At 35.5% G+C, this 15058-nt stretch overlaps 3 protein-coding genes across 4 annotated transcripts; 2 read left to right on the top strand and 1 right to left on the bottom strand.

Annotated features, from left to right (window-relative positions):
* The first annotated feature begins 2292 nt into the window (after positions 1–2292).
* Positions 2293–3931, top strand: LOC147535403 (uncharacterized). Of its 2 annotated transcripts, none has more exons than XM_086648286.1 (3): positions 2293–2615; positions 2921–2988; positions 3120–3931. In XM_086648286.1, the coding sequence occupies exons 1-3, from the start codon at positions 2391–2393 to the stop codon at positions 3715–3717; spliced, it is 891 nt and encodes a 296-aa protein (XP_086504412.1). In that variant the 5' UTR covers positions 2293–2390; the 3' UTR covers positions 3718–3931. The 2 variants fall into 2 exon arrangements, with proteins under 2 accessions (XP_086504412.1, XP_086504411.1); XM_086648285.1 differs by having other exon boundaries at positions 2306–2615; positions 3117–3931.
* A 2340-nt stretch (positions 3932–6271) lies between these two features.
* Positions 6272–7927, bottom strand: LOC147535402 (uncharacterized). The gene is made up of 3 exons (XM_086648423.1): positions 7591–7927; positions 7261–7331; positions 6272–7123 (listed from the first exon to the last, which is right to left on the bottom strand). The coding sequence occupies exons 1-3, from the start codon at positions 7807–7809 to the stop codon at positions 6535–6537; spliced, it is 879 nt and encodes a 292-aa protein (XP_086504549.1). The 5' UTR covers positions 7810–7927; the 3' UTR covers positions 6272–6534.
* Positions 7928–10714: 2787 nt separating this feature from the next.
* LOC147535401 (uncharacterized) lies at positions 10715–13953 on the top strand. The gene is made up of 7 exons (XM_086647722.1): positions 10715–11102; positions 11465–11494; positions 11620–11709; positions 11818–11929; positions 12086–12235; positions 13048–13111; positions 13299–13953. The coding sequence occupies exons 2-7, from the start codon at positions 11472–11474 to the stop codon at positions 13661–13663; spliced, it is 804 nt and encodes a 267-aa protein (XP_086503848.1). The 5' UTR covers positions 10715–11102; positions 11465–11471; the 3' UTR covers positions 13664–13953.
* The last annotated feature ends 1105 nt before the right edge of the window (positions 13954–15058 follow it).

Genomic DNA, 15058 nt, shown 5'->3' with positions numbered 1-15058 from the left:
TGGGCGACGAGTTATTAAAGATATAAATAAAGTAATTTAGTTAGGTTATAGTCTCGTAGGACCAGTTAGCTTTGTATCATTGTTCCGGTTAGTGTTTAAGTTTAGCGATTATCGTGTTTATCACAACTTATTGATTTATCAATGTTATTGTAATGACTTTTATTGTAACTTCTCAAAAAAAAATACTCCTATATAAAATAAAATATTCTAAACTACAGGCTCTAACTTCCAGTAAATCATTGATTCTACTTCCGCTCATAATCGAACCAGAGACCTCAAAAATTCACGAGTTTATGTCAACTTAGTCAACCAAGTGTTGACAATAAAACTCTTTTGTTAATTATAGTGTTAGTAAATCAATTGACATAGTATATCATCAAATACCCTATATCTTTTGTTTTGAATTTTTTCTTATTCTATTTTGACTTATATAGTCGTAACAAATGCAGATATAAAACACAATAATGAACGAATTTATATCCTTAAAGACATATAAATACTTTATTTATACCAAAATTCAATAAATCATACATTTATACTTCAAACGAATCGACCATGGGACCTTTGTATTATGCAGAGACGTACTTCCAACTGAACTACCAGTTGTTAGCGTTTTCGGTTTTGAATTAAAGATTGATGGGAGATTTTAAGGGTAATGTTCAAAGTTGTTTAATGCAAACCCTAGTTTATCGAAGGCAACATTTGATTAAGAGGCGATGCTTGAATCAAAATTTGATCTAACGTCGTCCCGTTGCCGCCTGACAAACATCAAGCGACGACGACCTAACCTGGAAAAAAATCTGTCTTCTTCTTCCCCTTCGCCAAAGATAAAAGAGGGGGGAAGGAGATGAGAATACAGAGAAGAAGAAAGAAGAAGAGGTAAGTTTTTTTTTGTAATATCAAGATGGAGTCGCCGACTAAAATTACCTGTCGAATAATTATTTTTGGAGAACCAAACTTGATAAATTTGATCTCTTTTTTTTGTTGTTAAAAATTGTTATCTAACTTATTTTGAACAAGTTTTGGGCTGCAAAATACACTACTCTAAAAGTTCTGGACAGTAATTGGTCATAGCATATCAATAGATGGGGCACATTATCTTTCATCTTCCCGAATGTAGTAAACTATTAATCAAAAAAACACTCTCAAGAGGAGGATCTAGTAGAAATTTTGACAAATTTTTCAAATGGGGGCACATATGAGAACAGTGGGGTAATATTTGGAACGTCAAAATATTTGTAATCTTCTTTACATGTATTTATGTTCATTAAAGTCACCACTGTGACTGAAATATCCAGCCTACCCTTACTGTTTTATGAATAATTTATTTTATTACAAAGGGACAGCTTTTATGTGACGTGTTTATATTGATTCCAAACCAACATTATGGTGATTAAAAAGTTTATCAAGGTTATTATGGTAATCTGGCAAACAAAAGTTAACTATGAAGTACTCCTGTATTTTCTAGATTGAATGGAGGCAAAGATGTTGATGGTGGCTAGTATAAGGACCACTAGGTTGGGTATGGGGGTACCTACTCTTATTTAGTAACAATACTATTTTATTTACACATGAACCCAACTCCATTAAAACAGGAAATTCTTTTCCAGTCCATTTTCAGCCTAACAAAAGAAGAGGGTTTTCATTGTCGACAAAGAAAAAGGTTGTGTATGGGCCCAACTTTCGTTCTAATACTATTTGTTTTAGTTTTTAAACATCGAGTCGGAATTTCAGTATCAAATTTTATTCAAATGCGCTTTTTTAATATGTGATGTTCCTTTAACATGTTATATTATTAGCCTAAAAACTAGGCCATATCAAACAAGTGTGGACTTTCAACAAAGAAAAAAAACAAGTGTGGACATTAAGTCGTGCAAAAATGATCAAAGCAGTCTATTGCGCGCGTGAGGTTAACTCTTATACTAGATTAACTTTGTAGATATCTAACTCGAAACAAAACATAACCAAGCGAAATTACCTAAATATTATATTTTGAATTTAGAATATGGTTTTTTTGTGCATGACTACTCTCGCCGACGAAGGACATGAAGACAAAATTATAAGACGGCGATGGTCCCACACTTGTTAAAGTAGGGGACCGGGCAGGAAGCTGATCACAAAGTTGTGGCCCATTTGGGAAATAACCCACAAGAAACAAAACATGAGAAGGCAATAGCAGAGATATCCCAATAGCAAAATAAAATAGATTTAATTTTGTAGGTGCCCCCTTTACACAAAATAAATGTCCTTATACATTCAACTAAATTTATACTGTAAGTAAAACCCTGAAAAATTATCGAGATCTACAGAAGTGAGCGCCTGCCTTCCAACTTTTTTTTTCTTCTCTCTCTCTCTAAACTTCTTTCTCTCTCTCTAAAAAATTGTGCTGGATGAGGATCCGTAAACACGCGAAGAAGATCTCCATTACTTCATCATTTAGACCTGAAACTTCAATAAACCCTTATCCTCCTTCTTCTTCTTCTTCTTCTTATTACCACGAGCCTGACAGTAATTTACAGCTACATATCTGCGAGCTCAATAGGTCTCCATGGGATGTGATTTGTTTCAGTTCTGAATCAGAACTCTATTACCCACCACCACTTTATCATTATCAGGTCAGTTTAATCCATCTTTCTTTCAGATCTATGGATACCCACTTCTTAGTTTTTTCATTTCTGTGAATTTTTTTCAAGTTTGGGTTATGGGTTTTTTTAGGGTTTCGACATTTGGGTTTGTTTTCTTTCTATTTTACTTGGTAACTAGGGTTTTTTAAAACTGTAAATGAATTCAAACCCATTCATTTACTTCTGCTAGAGTAATTTATGTTGGGTTGGGTAGTTTCTCTCTCTCCCTCTCCCTCTCTCTCTCTCTAGATTATTTCATACTTTTAGTTTCTTCCTGCTATGGTTTGATTATGCAGGAAGTTATTAGGGTTGCTACAAATACAGTTGTTGAAGATGAAGAAGAACTAGATAAAGCTATTGATAGGTAAGAAATTATTAGGGTTTCTGTATAGTCTTTTAATCTACTATTCAATTTAAATATATGGGAATAAAATGGAAGGTATGGGTAGTTGTAATTAGGCGATTAAGGTAATTAGGGTTTCTGTTTTTTAGCAGTATTGATTCATTAAAAGAAGAAGAGGAGAACGAGGAAGAAGATGAAGTGAAGAGAGAGAAGAAAGGAAGGAACTTTATATGTTGTAGTAGAACAGATGGGAAGAAATGGAAATGCAGTAGAGAAGCTAAAGAAGGGGATTCACTTTGCGAACATCACCGGAGTTTACTCAGATCATACAACAACTCCATCAATACTAATACTATCAATTCTAGACGGAAAGCTGCCAACATCAAGGTTATGAGCCTACCCAAACTCCGGAAGAAGGTGAAGTCATCGGTTTCGGGTACTGATTATTACTATTATTCAGGGTTTGGACCTTCATGGGGGAAGAAAAGAAAAGGGAATAATACTAGTACCACTACTACTACTACTACTACCCAAATCAAGAAACAAGACGACGACGATATTGAAGAAGAAGATGAAGTTATTGAGGCAGTTGATCGAATTCAAATTCAATGTAAAATTAGAAATGTTCCACCACCATCCCAAGTTCATGTCGGTAAGATGGATGATTTTGATGAGGATGATGATGGAATTGGGTTGAAGAGAAGAGGAAGAAAACCCATTAAAGCTATATCACTCAAGTCTCTTCTCTAAGAGTAAGAAAATTAAAAGAGTCTATTGGGTTTGAGAAACCATATGATATGAAATTTGGGTGTGATTTTTTGTTTGTACTTTTTAGTTTTTGTGGGGGTTGTTGATATACTAGTATTTTTATGGTAGGTAGAAAGAGTGTGGAATCGAATAGAATCGAGATTAATGTAGTTTTAAAGGGCATTTATGGTATTTTAATACTATTACTTTTGAAAAACCTGGGCCCACCATAGTTTTTTTTTGGCCGCGGCTTTGGGGCATAACGAATAATCTCCGGGGAATAAATTCTCTAGGGAATCCATATTATTTTGTACAATCTCGGGGGAATATTTATTTTTGACCCAAAAATTCACTTCATCAAACATTGCTCCCTAATCTTCATCTTCTCTATCACTTCCTTAACCACCACAACTTCCCACCAAAACCATTTCGATCACCATTGCTACTTCTTCTCTCTCCCCTCTTCTCCTATCTCAATTAGTTACCCTCTCTCTCGGTCTCTCCCTCCCTCTCACGATTTCTCCCTCTCTATCTCCCTCTCTTTTTTCCTTCTCCATCTCCTTCGACCTCTCATTGTTTCTCTCTCTAGGTCGCTTTCTCTTTCTTACTCGGCAATCAGGAATTTTCACTTCACACAATTTCGAAACACCACACCAAGCTTGTGGCATTGTTTTAATACAAAATTTAAATGAAAAATTCAAATGTTGAATCATCAAAATTCACCCACCTGGACTAAATTCGAACATCAATCTCATTCAAAGTTTCAAACTGCAGAATCAAAAAACCAAAACAACATAAAGGAATACGAGAAGGAAATCCTATAGATGTAGTGTCTGGTGTTTCCTAACAAAAATATGAATCTAGTGTTTTGGTGGGTTACAAATACCACTATGCCCAAGGTTTCTTTTGTTCAAAGCAAACCATTCTACCTAGGGTTTGAACGAATGCAAAATCCAATTACAGGTATGAAAAATAGATACTGTTTGTTGTAAATAAAAGGCTACTAATCACTATGCTACTTTAATGAAAAAGAATAACTAATATCAAACCCTAATGAAGAAAGGAATCCAAGTGGAGAAGACTGGTTTGATATTTTGTATCTCAGAAAAAACTATGAAAAAGGAGAGAGAGAAAGAGAGAGCAACATAAGAGAGAGGGGGAAGAGAGGATGAAGATTAGGTGGCAATGTTTGATCAGGTCAATTTTTGGGTTAAAAATAAAATATCCCCTCTAAGTTAATGTTTATCGACTAAATCTTTATGCCCCGGAGATTTTTCTTTATTCCCCAAAGCCGCGGCCTTTTTTTTTTTGTTGCAAAGTGGGCACACCGTAGTTCTTTTTTTGTTGGGCACACCGTGGTTGGGAATGGATAATAGTGAAAACAACCATGGCGCGGTTCTTTTTCATCTTCGATTCTCGAGGTTCTATTTACGTATTATAATCATTTACACTATTGTTCTACTATTTACCATGTAACCTGGTGCTTATTATCACTAATGAATTAAAGTACTCTATCGATCTATTTTAGAGGCTTTGTGTGGTATATAGAAAATATATCTAGTATTAATTAACTATTGTCACCGTGACTTTATATTTAGTGTTTATGTAGGTGCGGAGCATGCATTAGTAGAGAGAGAACAAGAACTATAGATCGATAAAATCTGAAAGTCACATCAACTATATCAAATATGTAATAAACACGATATAAAATCTAACAACATTATTTATGCCTTACTAACTCAAATTCAGCAAACTATGAAATTCACTTTACAAGGAGATCAAATCTTGTGTATTTAGAATTTTGAAGTTTATGTGAAACATTACAAGGGAGTTGTAATATCAATTATTATCAAATATTTGACTTGAAATGGTTGGAGTAGAGAATTAGTTAACGCTGTCTCTGCATAGCAACTCTAACCAATTTGTTCTTTACAAGAGGCCTATTGAGACGCGTTGACTGATTCGAGAATGACTTTACCATCGGGTGCGTTGACTGATTTGGGAATGATTTTATCATTGTGGGGCGTTGACTCTTTGAGTGAAATTTGGGGGGCTATGTTTGTAGTTGAGATCTAATTGGCATCAAAATGAACCAATTAAAATACACGTGGTTAAACATTTACTTTGGTGTAGTGGATCACTTTTTACACATGATGAGAGAGTAAACTAAAAGTGACAAGGGATGGACTTGGGCAAGGCTAACCGCCGGGGACAGACAACTTTTTGAATTTCACTTACGTTTAGTTGTTTTGTACTCTTCAGAAGTAATTTTTCATTCGACATCATCCCAATATTTTCGTCAAGAGTATCTATGAATTTAGCACGAAGTTTCTAAAACAGAGACAACATCGATAACTGTACTTACGACATCACGATGCAAACTTCTTTGAAAAAAAATAGAAAAGTAGCGGGATGACAACGCAGAATTATGTTGCATTGGTTAGGCAAAGTTAGAGTATCTAATGAACTAGGGAGGCCTCCATATTTGTTCTCATGCACATAACTTCACCAAGAAAAAATGACCTTTTGAGACAATGGTCCTACCCTTTAACAATAAAAACACAATGGTCCTACTACCAATTCAGTACAAGTGCGGTACAAAAATCGGGATATCTGAAGCTCTGATACCCCAAGAAATAGAATGTCATAAATGACCTTAGAAAACAACATTAATCCCATTTCTATTACACTTACACACTTGTTCTTCAAAACCATGAATTACTAAATCAACCCCACAAACAAAAACACCCACATTTTATTGCCCTATTTATCTCAAGTGTTGGTTCTACCCCAAAAGATGATTTTTTTTCTTTCTTACTCTCAAAGAAGAGACTTGAGCGATCTAGCTTTAATGGGTTTTCTCCCTCTTCTCTTCAACCCAATTCCATCGTCATCCTCATCCTCGTCATCCTCATCCTCATCATCCTCATCGATATCAACATTCTTATCGACACGAGCTTGGGATGGTGGCGATTGAACATTTCGAATTTGAATTCGATCAACTGATTCAATAACTTCATCTTCTTTTTCGTCATCGTCGTGTTTCTTGATTTGGGCAGTATTCTTTTCTCTTCTTTTCTTCCCCCACGAAGGTCCAAACCCTGAATAATAGTAATAATCAGTACCCGAAACCGATGACTTCACCTTATTCCGGCGTTTGGGTAGGCTCATAACCTTGATGTTGGCAGCTTTCCGTCTAGAATTGATAGTATTAGTATTGATAGAGTTATTGTATGATCTGAGTAAACTCCGGTGATGTTCGCAAAGCGAATCCCCTTCTTTAGCTTCTCTACTGCATTTCCATTTCTTCCCATCTGTTCTACTACAACATGAAAAGTTCCTTCCTCTCTTCACTTCATCTTCTTCCTCGTTTTTCTCTTCTTCTGGTAACTCTTTCAATGAATCAATACTGCTCCAAAACAGAAACCCTAGTTATCTTAATTCGCCTAATTACAATTACCCATATCTTTCCTTTCATTCTAATAATACATTCAAATTTAATGAATCAACAAAAACAACAAAACCCTAATAAGAATAATAGCTTACATTTCATCTGATTTTTCTTCTTCTGCTTCGACTGTATTTTCAGTAACCCTATTCTCGTTTATCATAACTTCCTGCATAATCAAACCGTAGCAGGAACAAACTATGATATAATCTAGAGAGAGAAACTACCGAAACCCACAATAAATTACTCTAGCAGAAGTAAACAACTGTATTTGAATTCATTGTGAGGTTTTAAAAAACCCTAGATACAAAGTAAAATAGAAAGAAAACAAACCCAAATGTCAAAACCCTAAAAACCCATATAAACCCAAAGTTGATAATAATTGACAGAAATGAAAAAACAAAGAAATGGGTAGTCTTAGATCTGACCTGAAAATGATAAACTGATGGTGGGTAATAGAGTTCTGATTCAGAACTGAAAGAAATCACATCCCATGGAGACATATTGAGCTGACAAACTTGCTGTGTCTGATGAATATAATCATCAGTATGACATTTAGAAGAATAAGAAGAAGGGATTTTTGAACAAGTTTCAGCTGTGGATGAAGAATTTGTGATGATCTTCTTAGCGTATTTACGGATCCTCATGGGTGATGATGATAATGGAGGGGGAAGAAATTTTAGAGAGAGAAAGTTGGAAGGAAAAAAAAAAAAAGGTTTAAACGTTCACTCACATCTATAGATCTCAAGAAAGAAAAATAATCTCGATGATTTTCAGGGTTCTTCTTTATAATAGATAGAATTGGTTCTATTTTTTACTAAGATACCCCTGTTATTGTTTATTAATTACAGTAAGGGGTTTTGTTATTCTGAAAAGTTTTTAAGTGTCAGTGGAACACGTCGACCAATTCTTGTCCCAATGCAGTAATATGTGGTAATAAATACTAGGGGTACTTTTGTACATTTCATTTAGGGCAAACTCTAGATACAAGTCTATATATTCATGATGATAAGTTGCCAACAACTGATAGATTAGAGCATCTCCAATACAAAACTCAAAAAAATCTCTATTCGTCCTATTTGTCAAATTTCAATTGAGATTCTCACTCCCAGGTGTCGAAATAGAGATCTTCAATTCTTGTATGTCTCCAATACAACACTCTAAATTTTTTTATTTTACTTACGTGTCATGGTTATTTTTGTAAAAAAGTAATTAGTTATTTTGGAAATATACGAAGATTTAATTTCTACTGGTTGAAATTTAAATATTGATGAGTTGGACAATTAGAGATATCTCAAGAGGACGCTATATTTTCAGAGTGTCCTCTTGAGATATCTCTATTCCACTCTCGACACATCATCTTTGAGATCTTAGTTGAGTTTTGCATTGGCGATGATTTTTTAAGAAAAACTCAGAAAATCCTATGTCGCTCCGAGTTTATAAGATTGAGTTTTGCATTGGAGATGCTCTTAGTCGGCGCACGGGATGTTTTCTGAAACTCCTATCCATAAGTTTCAGATTTGATTTTAAGCAGAGGTGGAATTCATGATTAATATTTTTTTTAATATAATATATAATTTATTGAACTTGAATTATTAAAAGTATAAATAAGTAATTTGATGACCTTTAAACCTCTAATTTAGATAGGCTTTAGGTCTGATAATGAACCTTCAAAAAACAAAAAGAAATCGTATCTTGACAATGTATTAGTTGTAGTCCATAGTCATTGTACTTACTAAATTATAAAGTATCGAATCAAACTTACACTATCAAGGGGAATGCTATGTGATTCATGTAAAGGGCTTAACAATGCTTACAGTCTTGATTTATTGCCAATATCATATTCAAAAATTCGTATGCCTCCTGTTGGTTTTTATATGTAAGCATATATTAATGTCATTTAGTGCAATCATGGAGATTATCCCTCCATAAGAAAAAACTTAAAAAGTAATTACATTAAGGGCACCGTGATATTTTAAAAGTTAAATATTGGGAGCTCTATAGGTACTCTTCATTTGGTTTAAGGGTGCCTCTATAGGCGCCTCCCCTAATTGCTGTAGGGGCCTCTCTCTGTTGGCGCCTCCCCTATCGTACCAAAAGGCTCCTCCCGCACCTCTTCTTATTTTCTTTTTTCATACTTTTCTTTCTCTTTCTACTTCCAGAAATGGGCGATCCATCTAAAATGCTTATTGTTTTTGAAAGAAAGATCAAACAAATTTGAGATTAGTGGTTTTAATAGATCAGAATAAGTGATTGATCTATCATTTGAAGAGATCAAATATTAATTAGTGATATTTCAAATGCTAAAACCCTAGAACCAGGTATCAAAATAATTGATGCTATGATAATTCTTAGAAGTGCTTCTTGGATTTGTCTCTGTTCATTACTACACACACTAAATTGATGCTAAAACTCTCCGTATGGGAGGCGCCAACAGAGGGAGGCCCCTACAGCAATTAGGGGAGGCGCCTATAGAGGCACCCTTGGTTTAAACACCATTAGAACCTTGAGCTACGGTCAAGGGCACCACGAGGCCCGGTCCTACTCTGACTTGGGCCATGTCCTTGCCGAAGTGACATGGACCTTAACTTCACTAGACAGGTGTCACGGGTCTCAAGTTTTCTTGAAGTTTTAGCAAATTAAGAATAAAAATAGTGTGGTGGTGTCTGTAACTAAAAGGAGGTGCTTATATAATCTAGTTGAAATTTGTTCTTGGAAGTACTAGTTAAATAACTATTACGTGCGTATCACATCTTTGATGTATCAATCCATTGTCATGATTATCGTAGATCGTAGTTAGTTTTCAAAAAGAATTAACTATTATGTGAATATGTACTTTTATTACTTGCATATCCTAGTACCAGGATTACAACATCACATTTAGTAACAACCGTGATATTCTGCTCGACACTCATCCTGACTGAATCTTGACCAGACTATTTGTCTGGCCATAGAGATATTTTCGCGACGAGTCTCGTGCCCTGTAAAGTACAATGAATTGCACAATCAATTGTTTTGAGATTTTAATGTGCCAATGTTTAAAAATAAGTAAATATAATAAAAAAAAAGTGATCGTTCAAACTAGTAAAAAAAGAATCAACTCTTCAACAACAAAAAAAAAGAATCAACTCATCAATGGAGTGTTGTGACATAGATGTACTAAATTGATGATATAATCAGTCTTCATCACTGTTAGGCTACTCATTGTTTTCTTGTTGTTGCTCCTTAGTAGTGTTTGACAATGGCATCATGTGGGCACCAGCCTTCTATAGTCTATGGGACGTTAGACACGCCACAAACCCATTCGACAAGACCATGAAATAGACAGTGTCGTATCAAAGATTTGTTGTGTTCTTTTGTAAGGTCCCAACGCGGGGGGGGCCATGGTTGTTCCCAATTTACAGTTGACCACATAATTTTTTTTATAAAAAATGTATTTAAGATTGTACTGTACTGCAATTTGTTTGGAGATGGCGTACCATTATGGCCGGTTAATAGATGAGTTGTTTCGATTTAACGTTGCCTTTAAATAGATCGTTCTGTTTTAATGTCAATCTCACCCATTGTAAACCACTACTCCATAAGTCTTACTATGGGGGGATTGATGTTGCTTGCCCTAACCAGTAACCCCTATAATAGAAGTTCTTCTATGTGAGAGATGTCCTCGAGTAAAATATCAATAAATAATTCACCAAATTGGATGGTTATAGTTATCCTATATATAGTTTAGTATTCATAAAATCTTAAACACCAATAAAGGGTCCAGATTGAGTAATCCACCAAAAAGTCTCACCAAATTGCAAAAAGCAAAAGTTGTCTTACCTTATTACTACTCACTTACCCATCGTCCTTCAGGAGGTCTTTCCTTCTGAAAAACATCTTCTCTCAGATTTCTCCTCCTCCTTCAACATCTTTCTCTCTCATCTCTTCAACACCCAAGGTAAAAACCCTTACTTCCTTCCTCTTTCTTTGATTTGTGACAGTGGGGTTCATATCTATACATATGGTTTAGTTATTTTATGGTGAAGGGGAAAGATGGGTATTTTATAGATCTGAAGAAAATCAAATATGATTGATTCATTTACCATCTTAATATTTGTTTTTTCTTAAATTCAATAGTATCTGATAAATACCCACCTTGAAATTTTAGCAATTACATGTACATAAATTAAAGATTAGTATTAAGATGTCCAATAATGAGTGATTACTTATAAATAGGGTATATTGAAAGCAATGAAGTTGGTCATTTGTTTGATTTTTTCTTGATGGGTTTTTGATGATTCAATGTTTGTATTCATACAGAACACAGATGTCATATTTAAGAGAAGGAAGGTGAGTTTTTCTTGATGAAAGATTGCTTTTCACCCTTTTGATTTTCTTGATGTGTTTTTTTTGTAATAGTAATTCGTAACATGTATCATATATGCAAGAATTGATGGGTTCGATCATGCTCTCAGGTCTATGTATCGTTCTCCTCCTCATTCTCCTCCTCATGGAGGTCATAGGTCAAGGTCATTGTCGAGAACACGAGGGAGAAGCCGATCTAGGTACGTTTACTGTTCTCTTAGTAGTAGAGTGATCATGTTCTCAATCCTCATCTTCTTTAATTATCTCAGTGTTCTTGTATTTTAACAAGCATTTGATATCGTGTATAGGAGTCAGGATTCTAATGAAGTAGTTAATCCTGGAAACAACTTGTACGTTACTGGTTTGTCGGTGAGAGTTACCACAACTGATATCGAGAAACATTTTGGCAGCGAAGGAAAGGTATGGTTGCTAAAAACCATCTCTTGGCACTCGAGCTTTTTGAGAATCCATTTTAATCTTCCTTTTGTTTTTTTTTTTGGGTTACTGGTTTTTGGACGAAATTATCTATAGTGAGGATAGTCCACTTTAATGACATTGTAACGGTTCGAATTGCAGATTATGGATTGCCATTTGGTCGTTGACCCTCGCACAAGGGAATCTCGTGGGTTTGCATTTGTTACTATGGAAACTGTCGAGGAAGCTGATCGATGTGTCAAATATCTCAATCGTTCGGTTCTTGAAGGCAGGCTGATTACAGTAGAAAAGGTACAATTTTTTTTTTTTTTTTTTAAATTCTGATGAACTTAAAGATTGTCGTATTGAGTAATTCATATTTTATAGTTCTGTTTACCTTTGGAATTATTACCTAATAACTTTTGGTAGCAGGTCTTTTGTGTAGCTTCATCGAACTCAAAAATAAGCTCTAAAATGAAACCCTCTTCAATCCTATAATAGAGAGAGAAATGTAGAAGCGGGCGAGATTACGCCAACTGAACCTTCCCCTTCTCGACATGAGCTCTGCATCGACATCTCAGTCATCCCCTTGTCGACATGAATTCTGCAATCGACATGTTAAAAATCATCCCTTTCTCGATACGAAATTTGCATCGACGTCCCAGTCTCAGCCAGTCATCCCCTTGTCGACACGAACTCTGCATCGACGATTTGACATCTCAAACTCATCTCCGAATCCGACATTTTTATCATGATTTCTAACAGCATCTGCTACGGTTCTTATCTATTTGTTAAATGGACGTTTGGAAAACCAGAAAATGGTAAAAACGATGCAGCTTCATTAGAATGCCCGCGTTTTGATCTTTATTGAACTTCATAGTTGAATCAAAAGAAATTAGTAGATTGCCCGCGTCATCAAAATGCCCATCTGCTGTGGAATTCGAAAACAGGATGAAACAAACCCGGGTTCTTCAAGAACCTCCTACTAGTATAATATCTTCTTCTTTGGTGCAGTATATGCTTTTCACCGTTAAGACAGTTTAGTGGTTTATTCGGAGAGAAGTTTTACTTTCTATTTTGTCTCCTCGATATGAGATTTTTCTGTGACAATTATGAATTCTCAGGCAAAACGGAAGCGTGGAAGGACTCCAACCCCGGGAAGTTACCAAGGTGTAAAAGATAAAAGAGGTATGAATATCACAGTCATTTTTCATTGAAACAAAATATCTATGCAATATGCATGTTCATCGATTACCCTTCAAACTATATTCATCAAACAATACTGTTTTCATGGAACTCTTGTTTTCTGTGATATTTAAGTATTCTTTGTGATTTGCTCTTCTGTTGTTTTGGTTCTTGTGCTGTTAATATTCAGGTGGAGGTAGAATTGGTGGTGGAGGCAGAGGTGGTGGTATTCGTCATCGATCTCGCAGCTACTCACCTCCACGAAGGCCAAACAGAGACGGTCCATATTTTCAAAATTTTCGAGAGCGGTCTCCTCCTCGCCGTTCTCCTCCTCGCCATTATCCTCCCCGTCATTCTCCTGTTCGTCGTTCTCCTCTTCGTCATTCTCCTCCTCCTCGTCGATCGCCTCCTCCTCCTCGTCGGTCGCCTCCTCCTCGTCGGTCGCCTCCTCCTCCACGTCGGTCGCCTCCTCCTCCTACTCGAGCTTTTCCTCGTCCATCTCCATACGAGAGGAGGCTGGAGGATTATTCCACAACTTACGAGAGGCGCTGGTGATGTTCAGTATTTTGTTTGCAGCAATGGAAAAACCAGATCCAGATGGGTTATTAACAGGCAAACTTAATCCTTCTACTTGTCTTCGTCAATGTGTAGTAACTTTTTACCCTAACTATCCTCGGTATGAATTTTTTAACAGCTTAAATGTTTAGATGATTGTCTCTGTTAATTTTACGAGTTAGGGTTTGGGTTGAGCATTTCAAGTGGCAATATAACAATTCTGCAGGCAGTAAATTACAAACATGGAACTCCACATTTTATCATAAGTAACATTTTGTAGTTTTGTTCAATTGTAACCTGTGTACTATTGTTTTCATACCATTAAAGTTGTTAAAAAACATTAGATATTTTACCCATTTCGAGTCAAGAGATGGATAAATAGACGCATCCTATTACACTGATCGGAGCCATTTATAGTGACAAAGGGGTCGAAGAGTAAGAAGCGAGTTATTTATATCAAACATTCTTCTTGTGGCTAGATCTAATCTCCTCAAATCACATATTTTTGAGACCTAACTAAGAAGATGAGTGAAGTTTGATCTCTAGCCACACTTTTATTTTCATTTATATAGACTCTAAGAAATATATTTTGAGAAAGGAATGAATACATCATGAATTGGATAATCCTTGATAATTATCATATGAAAGACATTTTGAGCCTTGTAGCTATATAAAGACGCTTAAAACCATCCTTGAGGCCTGAAACTCATTTCTACTTTTATTCTGTTTATATATGTATATTTTTTTTAACACAAATCAATAAATAATTGATTCTATTTTCACCATAAATCGAAACCATAACTTCCTGATTTTCAAAATAGATATACAACTAGATGATAAAAGGGGTTGTTGGTGTAGCCAAGTATTGTTGGAAGGAAGAGTTAGAGATAAGAATTTGAACATAAAAGAAAGTATTAGTCGAAATGATGCTGCACCAACCTCTGAGTAAAGATGATTTTTCATGTAAATTTGTGTAATGATTGGAGAGGACATTTTTAATACTAGTAAGTAAAGAGTGAGTCTACTAGATATGGGCCTAGGGTTGAGTAATGAGGGCCCAGTTTAAAAAAAGGCAAAGAACACAAGAGCATGCGAGCATGTGCGCCCTCACATTTTTGAGTTTGAATTCGATTACCACGTAGTATATGTGTATACGGATAAGGAGGTGTTTGTTTTTTTTAACTTTTTTAAGTGTTTTTAACTTTTAAGTGCGCGCCAGCTGCCTAAACGGATTTCAAACTTCTTTTCAAATTTCATTTATAAAACGGTTTTCAACCCGATAAGATCCATCCGCTCGTACTCCGACACGTGTCCGTACTTCTTCTCTACTTTATTTTCTTTCAAAAACTAGTTCCCGGTTTCCCCTCTCATCGGCTCTAGAGATATCTGGCTTGG

The sequence above is a fragment of the Eschscholzia californica genome, unplaced genomic scaffold (genome assembly GCF_041429995.1).
Source record: "Eschscholzia californica isolate CP2 unplaced genomic scaffold, dmEscCali1.0.p SCAF_6, whole genome shotgun sequence".
Taxonomy (NCBI): Eukaryota; Viridiplantae; Streptophyta; class Magnoliopsida; order Ranunculales; family Papaveraceae; genus Eschscholzia; species Eschscholzia californica.
The sequence above is the reverse complement of the archived record's forward strand: the minus strand, read 5'-3'. Positions and strand labels throughout refer to the sequence as shown.

Coding starts and splice junctions, on each gene's coding strand:
- LOC147535403 (XM_086648285.1), top strand. CDS start 2,391: ATGAGGATCCGTAAACACGCGAAGAAGATCTCCATTACTTCATCATTT. Junction 2,616..2,920: donor CACCACTTTATCATTATCAG/GTCAGTTTAATC, acceptor TTGATTATGCAG/GAAGTTATTAGGGTTGCTAC. Junction 2,989..3,116: donor CTAGATAAAGCTATTGATAG/GTAAGAAATTAT, acceptor TCTGTTTTTTAG/CAGTATTGATTCATTAAAAG.
- LOC147535401 (XM_086647722.1), top strand. CDS start 11,472: ATGTCATATTTAAGAGAAGGAAG. Junction 11,710..11,817: donor CGAGGGAGAAGCCGATCTAG/GTACGTTTACTG, acceptor TATCGTGTATAG/GAGTCAGGATTCTAATGAAG. Junction 11,930..12,085: donor ATTTTGGCAGCGAAGGAAAG/GTATGGTTGCTA, acceptor TTCGAATTGCAG/ATTATGGATTGCCATTTGGT.
- LOC147535402 (XM_086648423.1), bottom strand. CDS start 7,809: ATGAGGATCCGTAAATACGCTAAGAAGATCATCACAAATTCTTCATCC. Junction 7,332..7,590: donor CATCAGTTTATCATTTTCAG/GTCAGATCTAAG, acceptor TTGATTATGCAG/GAAGTTATGATAAACGAGAA. Junction 7,124..7,260: donor GAAGAAAAATCAGATGAAAT/GTAAGCTATTAT, acceptor GTTTTGGAGCAG/TATTGATTCATTGAAAGAGT.